Consider the following 15168-nt stretch of genomic DNA (forward strand, 5'->3'; position numbering starts at 1 on the left):
AAGCATGTTCCACCGCCTCTCGTTTTCCCAGATAACTCCACGATGCAATCTGCTCTGAACAGCTGGAAGCACAATCTGTGCTACCTGCTCAGGATGTGCTACCAGCAGTAAAAACAGTGATGTGTAAAGCTCCAACACGGGTAGCACAATTCGGGAGGCATGGGAGAACCTGACGGTATGTACTACAACAGCATGAAAAGTGATAAAAAACCTAGGTAGCACATCTTGTCAGGCAGATAATACCTATCAGGATGTGCTACCAGCATAACTATCATGTAGTGTGATATGGTGTGAGGCTATACTAAGCCCTAACCCTACCCCAAATCCAAACCCTAACCCTAAATTTATAAGCGATTATAGCGTTGGTAGCTCATCCTGATAGGCAGCATATATTTTCAGGACACCGGCAGATGTAATGAGCTGTCCAGAATGGCTTCACTCAGCTAGGTTTCTGTGAAGCACAAGGCAGCAGAGTTTGAAAAGTCCTTGTTTGTATGGGTGAGGAGATGTAGTTTGTCCGTTTTGTTAGGAAGAGAGCGGAGATTCATTAGATGAATACTCGGCAGCGCTGTTCGAAAGCCGTGCTGACGGAGCTTGACCAGCGTGCTGGCTCGCTTCCCTCGCTTGCATCTCATAGCGCGCTTGAACAACACAGCTTCGCCTCACACTAAAATGTCCAGCAAAACATCCAAATAGTCCAAAACCTGGAAAAGATTTTCTGTTATGTGCTGCTGAATGTTCAGCAGTTCATCCCAGGTAAAACTGATTAGAAAAAATTTACTAAACACAGGACAAACAAATAAAACAACAAAAGAATTGGAGAGCTCCACATGGAGCCAGCCATCTGCTGCGCCATCTTGATCATCTTCATTTTCATAGACAAATTAAGTCAGCATTCAGCTCTATGCACTGTGGCTCTTTACTGTTAACATGTAGAGTAAGGGAGTAAATGCTGTTTTTTACCTTAATATATAGAGGCTCTTGTAAATTGTCCACTATCAGGCAAACTCGTTCATCCCAAACCGGGTTCAGGTTCTTGGGGATGATTCTACTACGGAAAACTTCTTTACCAGCTATTTTAAATTTCACATATGGATCACTTGTCCCTAAAAATAAGAAACACACAATTACATGTTTTTACAAGAACAAGTATTTTTTTTTTAATCATTATTATTACCTAATTTAAAGGCAAAGTTCACCCAAAGATGAAAATTCTCTCATCATTTACTCACCCTCATGCCATCCCAGATGTGTATGACTTTCTTTCTTCTGCTGAACACAAACGAAGATTTTTATAAGGATATTTCAGCTCTGTAGGCCATTTAATGCGTGTGAATGGTGGCCAGAACTTTGAAGCTCCAAAAAGCAATAAAGGCAGCATAAAGTAATCCAAATGACTCCACTGGTTTAATCCATGTCTTCAGAAGTGACATGATAGGTGTGGGTGAGAAACAGGTTAAGAATTTAGTCCTTTTTTTACTATAAATCTTCTTTCAAACAGCTGTCCTATGCACGTTCACAAGAGGACCAAGTTCTTCGTATAATGTTTTTTGCTGGTTCGCATGTTTCATGCAAATCAACACCTACTGGGCTGTTGTGCAAATATTATTTATTTATTTTTTCCTTTGCTTTATTTAAAAAATATAGTAAAAAAGCACTTAAATATTTATCTGTTTCTCACCCACAACTATCATATTGCTTCTGAAGATATGGATTTAACCACTGGAGTCTTATGGATTACTTTTAACTTTTCATTACTTCAAAGTTCTGGCCACCATTCACTTGCATTGCATGGACCTACAGAGCTGAAATATTCTTCTAAAAATCTTTGCTTGTGTTCAGCAGAAGAAAGTCATACACATCTGGGATGGTATGATGGTGAGTAAATAATTAGATATTTTTCATTTTTGGGTGAACTATCCCTTTAAATCCACAATAACTACTGGCAACAAAACAAAAACTCTTTTCTCTGTGTGCATGTCCTTTTTACCCTAATTTACAGAAATGTGTCTTATTTCAGAGACGTTTAAGACAAATTAACTTACCCCCTCTGTCTCGAATGGCAAGATTGTTTCCTCTTTTCAGCATGATGTCCAGCTGGTACATTGCTGAAGCAGGTAGTGATGGTTGTGTGCTGCCATTACTAGCTGCATTAATGCCCTACAGAAAGTGTTGTAAATGCTTCAGTATGTGTATTCATTCACTGATAATAACTGTGTATTCTGATATCACCTCCACACACGAACATACAACGCATCCCAAGCAATTAATGCCCAAACATATAGCACATACAGTAGGAGTTAATTTTGTAGAGTCAGAGGGCACATGTTTTATTAGTATGTATCAGTATATATACAGTAGAGGACAACCGATAGTGGATTTTGTAGATACCGATAACTAAGGTGGTGGATAGGGCTGATAACAGATTAATCAGTCGATAGTTTTTAAAAATCTATTTATAGAATGTAAAAATATTTTCTAAGTCTTTCCTTACTATAACGGGCACAGACATAGAGGTTACAAGAGTCCAAAATGGATAAAATCCCAGAGGCAGTTTGTTGTGCAACCAAAATCCCAAAACTAACCTGAAAAATAAATAAATTGGGTGCATAACGCAGGACTTTTAACTATAAACAATCCCAAAACACACCAAGGACTCTTATTTTGAAATTGTGAAGACCTGGCCATGTTATTAAGATTTTTATAGCCTAGAAGCATACAGTTCTGGAAAAAATTAAGAGACCACTGCAAAATTATCTGTTTCTCTGGATTTATTATTTATAGGTATGTGTTTGAGTAAAATGAACATTTTTGTTTTATTCTATAAACTACTGACAAAATTTCTCAAAAAACAAAAAAGATGCAGTGTTTTCAGACCTCGAATAATGCAAAGAAAACTAGTTTTATACAACACAATACTAATATTTCACTTTGGAAGATTTCAGAAATCAATATTTGATGGAATAACCCTGATTTTCAATCACAGCTTTCATGCATCTTGGCATGCTCTCTACCAGTCTTTCACATTGCTGTTGGGGGACTTTATACCACTCCTGGTGCAAAAATTCAAGCAGCTCAGCTTTGTTTGATGGCTTGTGCCAATCCATCTTCCTCTTCATCACATTCCAGAGGTTTTCAATGGGGTTCAGGTCTGGAGATTGGGCTGGCCATGACAGGGTCTTGATCCAGTGGTCCTCCATCCACACCTTGATTGACCTGGCTGTGTGGCATGGAGCATTGTCCTGCTGGAAAAAAACAATCCTCAGAGTTGGGGAACATTGTCAGAGCAGAAGGAAGCAAGTTTTCATCCAGGATAACCTCGTACGTGGCTTGATTCATGCGTCCTTCACAAAGACGAATCTGCCCGATTCCAGCCTTGCTGAAGCACCCCCAGATCATCACCGATCCTCCACTTGGTCATCTAATGGTTAGACGGAGACCTGGAGAGGCCTTCAAGTCACAGTGTCTCACACCCACTGTGAAATTTGGTGGAGGATCGGTGATGATCTGGAATTTGGAATTTGGGAGAAATGTTGTCAGTACTTTATAGAATAAAAAAAATTAATCATTTTACTCAAACACATACCTATAAATAGTAAATCCAGAGAAACAGATAATTTTGCAGAGGTCTCTTTTTTTTTTCCAGAGCTTGTATGTCATCTGATAAGGTTTAATGAAGAATAAGTTTAATTATTATTCACAAGTTATGAAGTTGGAGACACAATGTACAGTATGTGCTAATGGGGCACATTTCCGTATACTCTCATTTTTCTTTGCATGCCCTTGCTTCAATTTAGAACACTTGATTATCTAATCAAAACAACAATATATACTTTGAAGTGAGGATAAAAATATGGGTGAATATTGTCAATGATGACAGATTTAGATCCAGCAAATCCCCACGAGGTGTCAGTGATTGTTTTTATTTCACTGCTAGAGTTCTAACTGTAGAATCCTCTAGCGCCCGCCACAGAGGAACACGGAGGAATAATAATAAAAAACTACAGGCAACTATAGGCATAGATTTTTCCAATAACCTATAGTTCATACAGAATTTTTAAAGGTACAGTAGTAAAAACAGCATGTTAATCATAAGGGTCAGAAAGAGGGTGCTAAATAGTCATTTAACACTAAATTGTGACTGTTTTTGGTGCAAGAGGCCTTTATATGTGACTTACAGTATACATTTATTTCAGGGGTGAAAATTTAATGCTATAGAATAGTTGCCTTTATTAAATTCAGTACATATAGGAGTACATCGAGTACGTCTCCAAAATGCTCTCTAAAATGTTTAATCTAATAATTATTGCTCAAATTACATGTTTGAGCAGTACTTGATTCAGCACTAATTCAGTTGAAAACGGGACCTTACGGAGAGGTTGCTCTATACATGGCATCTCATTGGGGACTTTAATTGTTGATTACAGGCAATCCTCTCAGTGACAAAGCTTTAAAGAGCAAGAGCTATTTCTGGGTAAACAAGTTAGGGCAATCCATCATCTGTATGCAGAGAGGAAATCGACAACTAATTTGTCATTTCGCTGATGCTTTTAACCAAAGGGAATATAGTACACTTATTAAAGGGACAGGTTCCCTTTCAGTAATTCATATCAGTATTTAATAGGCTACTCATTTATATCATATACAGGTATGTCAAATAAACGCACAGCCGATATTTGAAGGGCTCCTCAAGGCTATATCTAAAAGTGGAACATTCACACAAAAAAATTCCACTTCTTCTTTTCACTCTTGAGTGGCAGTTAAGGCCAGAAACACATTTCTGCCACATACTAAATGTGTTTGCAGTGACAGCAGAAAGCGGGTGATCTGTATCAGTCATCTGCGAGCTTCCGTTCAAACACCTTTAGGGCCTGTTTAACATCCTGTTTAATCCTACTAGCACAGGATTGTAAATAATAGTGATATAAGGAAATATTATTGGATGTGTGGTTCCTCTAAAAACATCCTGGTGCTGTGTTTGTGATAAGGAAGTTCTAATAGCTGGTTTACAATCTAGAGATACAATATTTATCTTTATCATTTAAATGTACAATATCTGGGATAACACCTTACAGTAGTTCATCATGTGCAAAGAATAAGGCCCGATACTCAAAGTAGTTGAACTCAAATGCTTCTAGCTACATAAGCTCGATTGGGACATTGGATTTTCCCTCTAAGATTCCGTTTTTACTCCAGTGATGGTTAGGTTTAGGGTTGAGGTTTGGGTTAGGGCCAACAAGATCTCACGACAATTCATCACAATAGTACGAGAAGTTGATTCGTACGAAGATGTACGAGTTATACACCCACCAAAGAGATATGCTCCCCACATGTCCTTGTAGATCCCAGTGTGACATTTGTTCTGTGTTAACCCAAATCTGTGCTTTCGTAACTTTAACCCCTAACCAAAACCCCATCCCTAAATATAACCTTGTAGTGTAACACCTTACCCTATCCATGTTTAAAACTCTGATGTGTAAAGCCCAAATTACACTTCAGTCAGAAGTGAAAACGAAGCATCTACGTACAGGACATGTTACACAATTTTAGTCATCAACAGATTGCTCAAGCACTGAATGTGCGCAACCTGATTTTTCTAACCACGTGTACTCTGAACGTGCAGTATGCACATATGCCTGGAATTATTTGTGGCAACACTCACATTTGAGCCGTTGCTGTCACGAAAAAGCGCTAGAAGGAAATGTAATTGCTGCTAAACAACAGGAGACGAATGTGCAAGTCAAGAACGTGTGTGTGAAGAGGTCAGGAGATGCCTGAATTTGTACAACTCGATTATGAAAGACTAAAAAGACATCATTATGGGTCTAAACTCTTTAAGATAAATAGTCCAGTCTGTCATAGCAGTCGTACCGTGCATGCGCCAACCGCCTGTGTATGCGTGCAGTGTCAAATGAAGTATACTTTAGATTCACATGACCAGCCAAATACTACTAGCTTAATTTCAGTTAACATCCTGTTATTTGACACTTTCACTCATTGATAAAAGTAATCATGGCTGACTGTGAATTGTGAATTTTGTAACTGAAAACTATTGCGTTTGAATGATGCTGCATCTAGGCCACTAGGTGTCAGTGTAATTTAAGACGACATGAACAAAAACTTACTTAGTGCACCTTTAATATAATATGCATTCCTGTTGACTATATTACACCATTTAAAACTAAAAATACAACTAAATGTTGGCACCACCCTTTGGACAAACTGACGCTCACACATGCCCATACATTCAACAATGCTTCCAGCTTCGCCCACTGGGGGCAGTGCTTTGAATTTCAGTATGCACAGACACAGACCGATTTCAGCAGTGAACTTTGGACTTAAGATTAATACACCTTCATCTGTTATGTTTTGAGTGACTCTGTAGGCAAAGACACTTCCTGTCTTTACAATATCATCTCCACTGTGAGGTAATTAAAAGAGCAGTTCTCCTCAGAAGACAGACAGTAATGAGGAACAATTCCAGTGTTTAAAATGAGCTAACCACTCCACTAGAGCGCCACTGAAAGTCTATACTGAGGATTCACAATGTTGATTGTTCTTAGAAATCATGCTTCTGTAATAAGCTCCAAACAGTGTGAGTGTTATAGTCCAAACACCATACATCTTCATTAGACACAATCACACCATGTCAACATTGCAAGTGAAGCCACAACATTAAATCCCTGTATACTTCCATTTTGATGTGAACGCTCAGCGTCTGCGTACAGTTGAACACGAGCCTGTCAAGGTATACTCCATATAACTGTGCGCTGTTTTACTCATGATTTGTGTGAAAGTTGTTCATTTGGCACCTCTAGTGTTTGTTTTTCAAGGCAACTGCTGCGAATGCACGCCGAGCCAAGTAAAATCATTTCGCAAAAATGTAGGAATAGTGATTTTCTGAGATCAGGTTGTGTTTGAGCTATGCCATCCACATAAATTTTATAGCTCTATGCTCTTACTGAATGTCAGTAATTGTTCAATTGTTTATATTTAATTCTGCCTCAGGAATTTTAGGAGAATCATCTGAAACAAAGTTGATACTTCAGTGAAACATACCTGAGAATGCCATTAAGTCTCCTGAGCTATTAAAGAGCAACTTCTGAGTACAAAAACAATCTTCTATTTAAATCTGTCAGTCTAGATATAACTGTTTACATCTAAACTATATTTAAATATACCTGTGCCAATTCCCAAGTTCCACAGCTTTATGCTGTGAAAGAACCTTTGAATGTCAAAATCCTTACTGATATCAAACACCTACAATTTACGCCAAGCGTAGAGGGCTCATCCAGAGACGATCCAGTCCTGAGAAGTCCTCGGAAGGCCAAGAGCGTCTTCGTTGACAAATCTTCAGTCATGGAAATACTGAAAACCTTCAGCTATAAGTCATGCTGTTGTCTTTCAATTCTCAAATCATCCTAAGGCCCCTACTCAGAAATCTAACAACAAAGACAGCTCAGGGAGCTCCATTCCAAAATTGTTGTCAAGTCCAGACATGCAGTAGAGTGAAGAGAACCCTGTATGATCAACCGGTCCAGATAGTCTCAGAAACTTTAAAGCTCCAGGCCGTGCTGTTTGCTTGACTCTAATCTCTACTGGATGGTTGTGGCTGTTAAGCCAGTGATGTAATGACCTGGGATGGAAGTACTGTACATATAGGAAAGCTACTATGCACACTACATTTTACTTCAATTACTTAACATACATAACTCACAACACAAAAAAATTAAATAAAATAATACACAGATGTTGCTCTATCATAGCGCAGGAGCTGTTAATAAAAATCGCAGTTATGTATCAACTTTATCTTAAATGTTTCTCTTAAAATTCTTAAAGGAAATCAATTAGAAAACAATAAAACAGGGGCCTGGGTAGCTCAGCGAGTATTGACGTGGACTTAGTCGTGAGTTCGAATCCAGGGTGTGCTGAGTGACACCAGCCAGGTCTCCTAAGCAACCAACCTGGCCCGGTTGCTAGGGAGGGCAGAGTCACATGGGGTAACCTCCTCGTGGTCGCGATTAGTGGTTCTCGTTCTCAATGGGGCACGCGGTAAGTTGTGCGTGGATCGCGGAGAGTAGCATGAGCCTCCACATGCTGGGAGTCTCCGCGGTGTCATGCACAATGAGCCACGTGATAAGACTGTCTCAGAAGCAGAGGCAACTGAGACTTGTCCTCCACCACCCAGATTGAGGTGAGTAACCACGCCACCACAAGGACCTACTAAGTAGTGGGAATTGGGCATTCCAAATTGGGGAGAAAAGGGGATAAAAAATAAAAATAAATAAATAAAAAACACTTGTTGACATACAGTAGTAATATAGAGCTATAAAATGTATGTGAATACCACAACTCCAACTCCACTGGTCAGAGATGTTTGAGTTCATATTGAAATCTGATTGCAGAAATCTGTATCTGGGAAAAACTGGGCAGATTCTAATATCTCATTGCTGTTTAAAGGATAGTTAAACCAAAAATGAAAATTCTCTCATTTACTTCCTAGTGCTTGACGCATGCACAGAGCACTAAATGGCGCTATAGGAAGTGTAATCGAGCTTGAAATCATGATCATGCTTAGAGACTTTAATGGCAAGATGTACAGTGAAAAAGGAGTTATATTTTGGTCTGTTCTCAGCCAAAACCAACTGAATCGCTTCAGAAGACATTGATTAAACCACTGGAGTCTGGAGGATTATTTTCATGCTGACTTTATCTGCTTTTTAGAGCTTCAAAGCCCCAATCACCATTCACTTGCATTGTTTAAACCAACAGGACTCATATATTCTTCTAAAAACCTCAGTTTGTGTTCTGCAGAACAAATAAAGTCATACACATCTTAGATGGCATAAGGGTGAGTAAATGATTAGAGAAATTTCATTTTTGGGTGAACTATTACTTTAATGAGACACATTTGAGATATTAAAAAAGATCTCATAGGTGATTGCTCTTTTTTATGGCCTTGACCTTCATCATTGAATCGGTTAGTGTGTATTTACTGATAGTCAATTAAAATCTGGTGTATATTAGGTGGAATTTATAATGTATAATATTAAAGAAATATTATAATATATATATATAATGTTATTTAGTTTTATTACATGATATTATGTAAAAAGACAGTTTCTGAAAATTCTGGAATCACAAAATTAAATCTATTAACACTCTGGGGGAGAAAGCCTTTGAATATTGTTTTGCACAAGCAGGGGCCTTGAAGTCAACAAGGTTGAGAACCACTTTATTAGGCAACAAATGCAGATTAAGAGTTAAATCAAATTAACCAACAAGGACTTCAAGAACTTGGTGTTTCCAGGTTCAATACAAGTTAAGCTCAATCCACACCATTTGTGGCATAATGTTGCTTACCACAAAAATAAATTCGACTCATCTGTCCTTTTCTTTAGAAAAAATAAGACGCAAAAACGGAGGTTACAGTGAGGTACTTACAATGGAAGTGAATGGGGCCAATATCTGGAAGGTTTAAAGGCCGATATGTGAAGCTTATAATTTTATAAAAGCACAATCATGCTTCTTGTGTATTATTTGAGCTGTTAAGTTGTTTAAATCAATGTTTTTATGGCCATTTTTGGGTTTATGGCATTACATATTCCATGCAACAAAGTTGTAAAATTGAATGTAACTTTACACAGAAAAGGTTAGTATGTGATTTTATCACACTAAAATCATTAATATGCATATTGTTTACATCATGTGGGTATACTTTTGATTCAGTGAGTATTTTAACATTTACGGGTTGGCCCCCATTCACTTCCACTGTAAGTGCCTCACTGTAACCCAGACTTTAGCTTTTTTTAAAGAAAAATACATTTTTGTAGTATCAACATTGAGAGCAAATGCTGTTGATTGAGCTTAAGTTGTCTTAGAGAAACAATTGAACTATTAAAAAGATCTCATAAGCTATTTGTCTTTTTTATGGCCATGAACTTCATAATTAAATCTGTAAATCTGTATTTATTGATAATAAATGATAATCTGGTGCATATTGGGCAACAAATAAAGATGTAGGGGTAGGTAAAACAAACCAATAAGTATCAAGAACCAATAACTTGGTGTTAACCTGTCTGATCTGTTAGCATATTGATTGTCTATAAGCCTGTGTTAATGTGTCTTTACTTTACTAAATATTTGGCAAACATCCTCAGGGTCAGAGAGAACTAACTGTAATGTGCCAACACTTCTGAAACTAGCAGTCTCTATAAAAATTGCTCAACATCAAGGTTAAACTAAAAGAAAATCTTTGCCAAAAAAGGAAATCCCAATGCACCCTTATGTGAATGGGAATCTGAAGAGAGTTGGACTATGCAAACACATTACTTTGCATGGCAACAGGGCCAGAGACAGAGATTGTTTCAGGTAAAATTTGGTGTGGCAAATGCCAAATAATAAAAATGTGTACAAGGATGAGGAACTTCACATGTATGCTACATGCATGTATCATACAAAATGATTAGCCTCCTGAGCAGATAATTCAGACATCAGTGCAAATCTAATATGCCCCTGACACAAATTTGCAACAGCGTCATTTAAACATGGTGTAATAACCCCTTTTTGGAAGTTGACTGCATTAAAAAAAATTTTAAAAAAAAATTAAAAAAAACAGCTGTGCAATAGTTCTTTCTTTTCAGGTTGTAGGATTCATGATGTAATTGTGTGCACTGTTTATGTATACTGTTGATCATACAATGAATGAACAATAACTGACTCTGACCAAAGAATAGTGCCAAAGCCATTTAAAAACAGAGGAAGTCCTCGAGTTAAATTTTTCATTTGTTAGTTTTTGAAGTTAGAGGACTACATTTTAATGACATATTATAGAACAATACATTTTCTGAAAAAAATACAATTGTGTATATATATATATAGTATATGAGTGGTGCTTGTCAGTGAAACATTGCCGCCATGATCCATGGAAGTTGTAAGTGGTTGCAAGGAAGCTGTTATATGATTGCTACTTGCTAAGGTGTTCTGGGTGTTTATGATTGTGTGGTTGCTTACTGGCCAAAGTCAAAAGAGTCCCTTGTAAAAATAAAAATAAATCCCTTAAAATAATAGCACATACCTTTCCAACGAGCTGAATGATTTGAGGAATAATTTAGGACTGTAGTAGCACAAACATTTACAAAATAAAGTTTAAAGCATAGGGTAAAGGGTTATGAAAAAGTATGAGCAATAGTAAATGAACTATCCATTAGTAAGGTACCATAAGCATTGATGCTTATGGTACCTTACTAATGGATAGTTCACCCAAAAAAATGAAAAGCCTGTTATCATTTAGTCATCCTCATGTTGTTCCAGAACCATAGAACTTAACTTTCTTCCATGGAACACAAAAGGAGATGTTAGGCAGAATGTTAACCTCAATCACTATTCACTTTCATTGCATCATTTTTTTGTGACTGAGGCAATAAAATTCTGCTTGACATGTCCTTTTGAAGTCCATTTAGAGGTAACTATCCCTTTATTGCAGAGGGAGGTTCATAAGAGTTAATGAAACATAAAAAAATAAATAAAATAAAAAAAATTGTCCATCAAGCCATATACAGTGCATCTGGAAAGTATTCACAGCGCTTCACTTTTTCCACATTTTGTTATGTTACAGCCTTATTCCAAAATGGATTAAATTCATTATTTTCCTCAAAATTCTACAAACAATACCCCATAATGACAACGTGAAAGAAGTTTGTTGAAATCTTTGCAAATTTATTAAAAATAAAAAATGAAGCTCAAGCTCCATCTCTCCAGAGATGTTCAATCGGGTTCAAGTCTGGGCTCTGGCTGGGCCACTCAAGGACATTCACAGAGTTGTCCCGGAGCCACTCCTTTGTTATCTTGGCTGTGTGCTTAGGGTCGTTGTCCTGTTGGAAGATGAACCTTCGCCCCAGTCTGAGGTCCAGAGCGCTCTGGAGCAGGTTTTCATCAAGGATGTCTCTGTACATTGCTGCATTCATCTTTCCCTCAATCCTGACTAGTCTCCCAGTTCCTGCCGCTGAAAAACATCCCCACAGCATGATGCTGCCACCACCATGCTTCACTGTAGGGATGTATTGGCCAGGTGATGAGTGGTGCCTGGTTTCCTCCAGACATGACGCTTGCCATTCAGGCCAAAGAGTTCAATCTTTGTTTCTCATGGTCTGAGAGTCCTTTAGGTGCCTTTTGGCAAACTCCAGGCGGGCTGTCATGTGCCTTTTACTGAGGAGTGGCTTCCGTCTGGCCACTCTACCATACAGGCCTGATTGGTGGAGTGCTGTAGAGAAGGTTGTTCTTCTGGAAGGTTCTCCTCTCTCCACAGAGAAACGCTGGAGCTCTGTCAGAGTGACCATCGGGTTCTTGGTCACCTCCCTGACTAAGGCCCTTCTCCCCCGATCGCTCAGTTTGGCCAGGCGGCCAGCTCTAGGAAGAGTCCTGGTGGTTCCAAACTTCTTCCATTTACAGATGATGGAGGCCACTGTGCTCATTGGGACCTTCAATGCTGCAGAAATTTTTCTGTATCCTTCCCCAGATCTGTGCCTCGATACAATCCTGTCTCGGAGGTCTACAGACAATTCCTTGGACTTCATGGCTTGGTTTGTGCTCTGACATGCACTGTTAACTGTGGGACCTTATATAGACAGGTGTGTGCCTTTCCAAATCATGTCCAATCAACTGAATTTACCACAGGTGGACTCCAATCAAGTTGTAGAAACATCTCAAGGATGATCAGTGGAAACAGGATGCACCTGAGCTCAATTTTGAGTGTCATGGCAAAGGCTGTGAATACTTATGTACATGTGATTTTTCGTTTTTTATTTTTAATAAATTTGCAAAGATTTCAAACAAACTTCTTTCATGTTGTCATTATGGGGTATTGTTTGTAGAATTTTGAGGAAAATAATGAATTTAATCCATTTTGGAATAAGGCTGTAACATAACAAAATGTGGAAAAAGTGAAGCGCTGTGAATACTTTCCGGATGCACTGTAGTTGCATAATCATGTTATTGCACTGCAGTAATAAGTGATGCATGATCCAAACCCTTCCAACCCATCTTACCATGCTTTTATTGACCTGTTCCTCGTTACCATCCACCACAGCACCCTCTGTGCTTGTGGATCCTTGCTGAGCAGGTTTGTGTTGAGACTGCACCAAATGCGAGACAGTCGGTTTAGCGCTCATGGTTCTTTTCAGCGTCTGGGTCTCCTTACCGAGTGAAACTGCCGCTGCGGCCGCTCTACCTCCACTCTGCTCCGGCATACCGCAGCGCGCCCTCTCGCTCTCGTCCCCATCACTCCCGCTTTCCTGAGCCGCTGCGCTGGACAGATTGGGCTGAGACGAAGACATCGCTTGGTTCAAACCATTTGCCTTTTTCTTTTTAAAAATCCAAAATACGCTCTCTTGTTTCCGTTCTTTCTTGCCCAGTTTGGGGCTCGAAGTGAGTTTGGATTTGCCCTGCAAGGATTTCCATAAGCCCCGCTGATGTTGTTGATGGGACGGAGAAGCATATCCCATGTCCAGTTTTCCCTCCATATGATCTCCGCAGTCAACAGTCTGCTGCTGCTGTTGCATTCTAGTCGAGATGTTTCCAGGAGGTTATGTTAATGTTAAACACAAATGCAAACAAACAGCATTTACTCGAGTGTTGTGCTCAGCAGAAAATGCTGTGTTAAAAACATGTTTCATGCGGAAGTAAAGTGATGGAGAGGCAAGTTTCTCCAAATAGGCTACATGACTGTCTGCACATCTGCAAGCTTTTATCGTTGTATTAAATAAGTTCCAGCCTGTAGTTCTGCTCATCCACGCCCAGTATCCTATTACAAAAAAGTTGCAGTCTTATCCATGATATGATATGAGATAAAATCCTTCTTGTATCAAAATGTACTCCTGTTAACTCATCCTACCTGCTCTATGTTAATCAGATACGACCTTATCAAAAATGCTTAAATACAAATATTTATGTAAATCAGTTTACCACAAGACAAACCTGTGGAGTGGCCGCATAGCTCACTTTATAGCTCACTATCACAAATGCATTTTAGTTTCAACATACTTTTATGAATAACCTACTTTTCAAAAACAGCCTTCATTTTTATACTACACCAATGTAGGCTATTCTATTCCACAAAACATTGCCTGTTGTTCCGATAGTTCAATGAAACCTAAAGTCTTTTGAGAGCATTTGTGGTGTTACCACAGAAAATTATTTAAATTTTGTTAAAACAGTTTTGAACTTCCAAAAATAGTCTTGCAACGATATATCAGCCACTGTAATTCATAAGCCAGTTATTGGCCGATGGGCATATCGGTCATTCGCAGATTTGGATAAATTACTCCAAAAAACAAAAAAAAAAAGTAATCCACTACAACTTAGAGATAGAGGTAACTTAGAGATAACTTTACTATTTACTTCTTCAGAAAATTACGCTTTTAGGTTACTTTCTAAAACACATGTTTTGGGGGCCTGGGTAGCTCAGTGGTAAAAGATGCTGACTACCACCCCTGGAGTCGCGAGTTTGAATCCAGGGTGTGCTGAGTGACTCCAGCCAGGTCTCCTAAGCAACCAAATTGGCCCGGTTGCTAGGGAGGGTAGAGTCACATGGGGTAACCTCCTCGTGGTCGCTATAATGTGCTTCGTTCTCGGAGGGGCGCGTGGTGAGTTGGGCGTGGATGCCGTGGTGGATGGCGTGAAGCCTCCACATGCGCTATGTCTCCTTGGCAAGGCACTCAACAAGCCCCGTGATAAGATGCGCGGGTTGATGGTCTCAGATGCGGAGGCAGCTGGGATTCATCCACTGCCACCCGGACTGAGGCAAATCACTACACAACCACGAGGACTTAAAAGCACATTGGGAATTGGGCATTCCAAATTGGGTGAAAAAAAAAAACACCAAAAAAAAAACACAAGTTTTACAGAAAAGTTTATCCGATCAACAAATTCCAAATTCTTTGTGCATAGCACCACCTATTGGGCAGCGAGGAGAATTTATAGTAAAAAAGTACTTAAATATGATCTGTTTCTCACCTGGGCTGATCATATTGCTTCTGAGGATATTGATTTAACCACTGGAGTCTTATGGATTACATTTACGCTGCCTTTGTGTGCTTTTTGGAGCTTCAAAGGTCTGGTGACCATTCACTTGCATTGTATGGACCTACAGAGCTGAAATATTCTTCTAAA

General features: G+C 38.9%; 1 protein-coding gene across 2 annotated transcripts in view; it reads right to left on the reverse strand.

The window, feature by feature from the left end:
* LOC127434061 (multiple C2 and transmembrane domain-containing protein 1-like) overlaps window positions 1-13735 on the reverse strand; it is a 59703-nt gene extending 45968 nt beyond the window's left edge. For both annotated transcript variants that reach the window (XM_051686514.1, XM_051686513.1), the window contains exons 1-3: window positions 13047-13735; window positions 2046-2160; window positions 964-1106 (exon numbers count right to left, since the gene is read on the reverse strand). In XM_051686514.1, coding sequence (XP_051542474.1) covers window positions 964-1106; window positions 2046-2160; window positions 13047-13559 — 771 coding nt within the window. In that variant the 5' untranslated portion in view covers window positions 13560-13735. The remainder of the gene's footprint in view (window positions 1-963; window positions 1107-2045; window positions 2161-13046) is intronic.
* Window positions 13736-15168: the final 1433 nt, after the last annotated feature.

This window comes from Myxocyprinus asiaticus, chromosome 43, assembly GCF_019703515.2.
Source record: "Myxocyprinus asiaticus isolate MX2 ecotype Aquarium Trade chromosome 43, UBuf_Myxa_2, whole genome shotgun sequence".
In the NCBI taxonomy this organism is placed as follows: Eukaryota; Metazoa; Chordata; class Actinopteri; order Cypriniformes; family Catostomidae; genus Myxocyprinus; species Myxocyprinus asiaticus.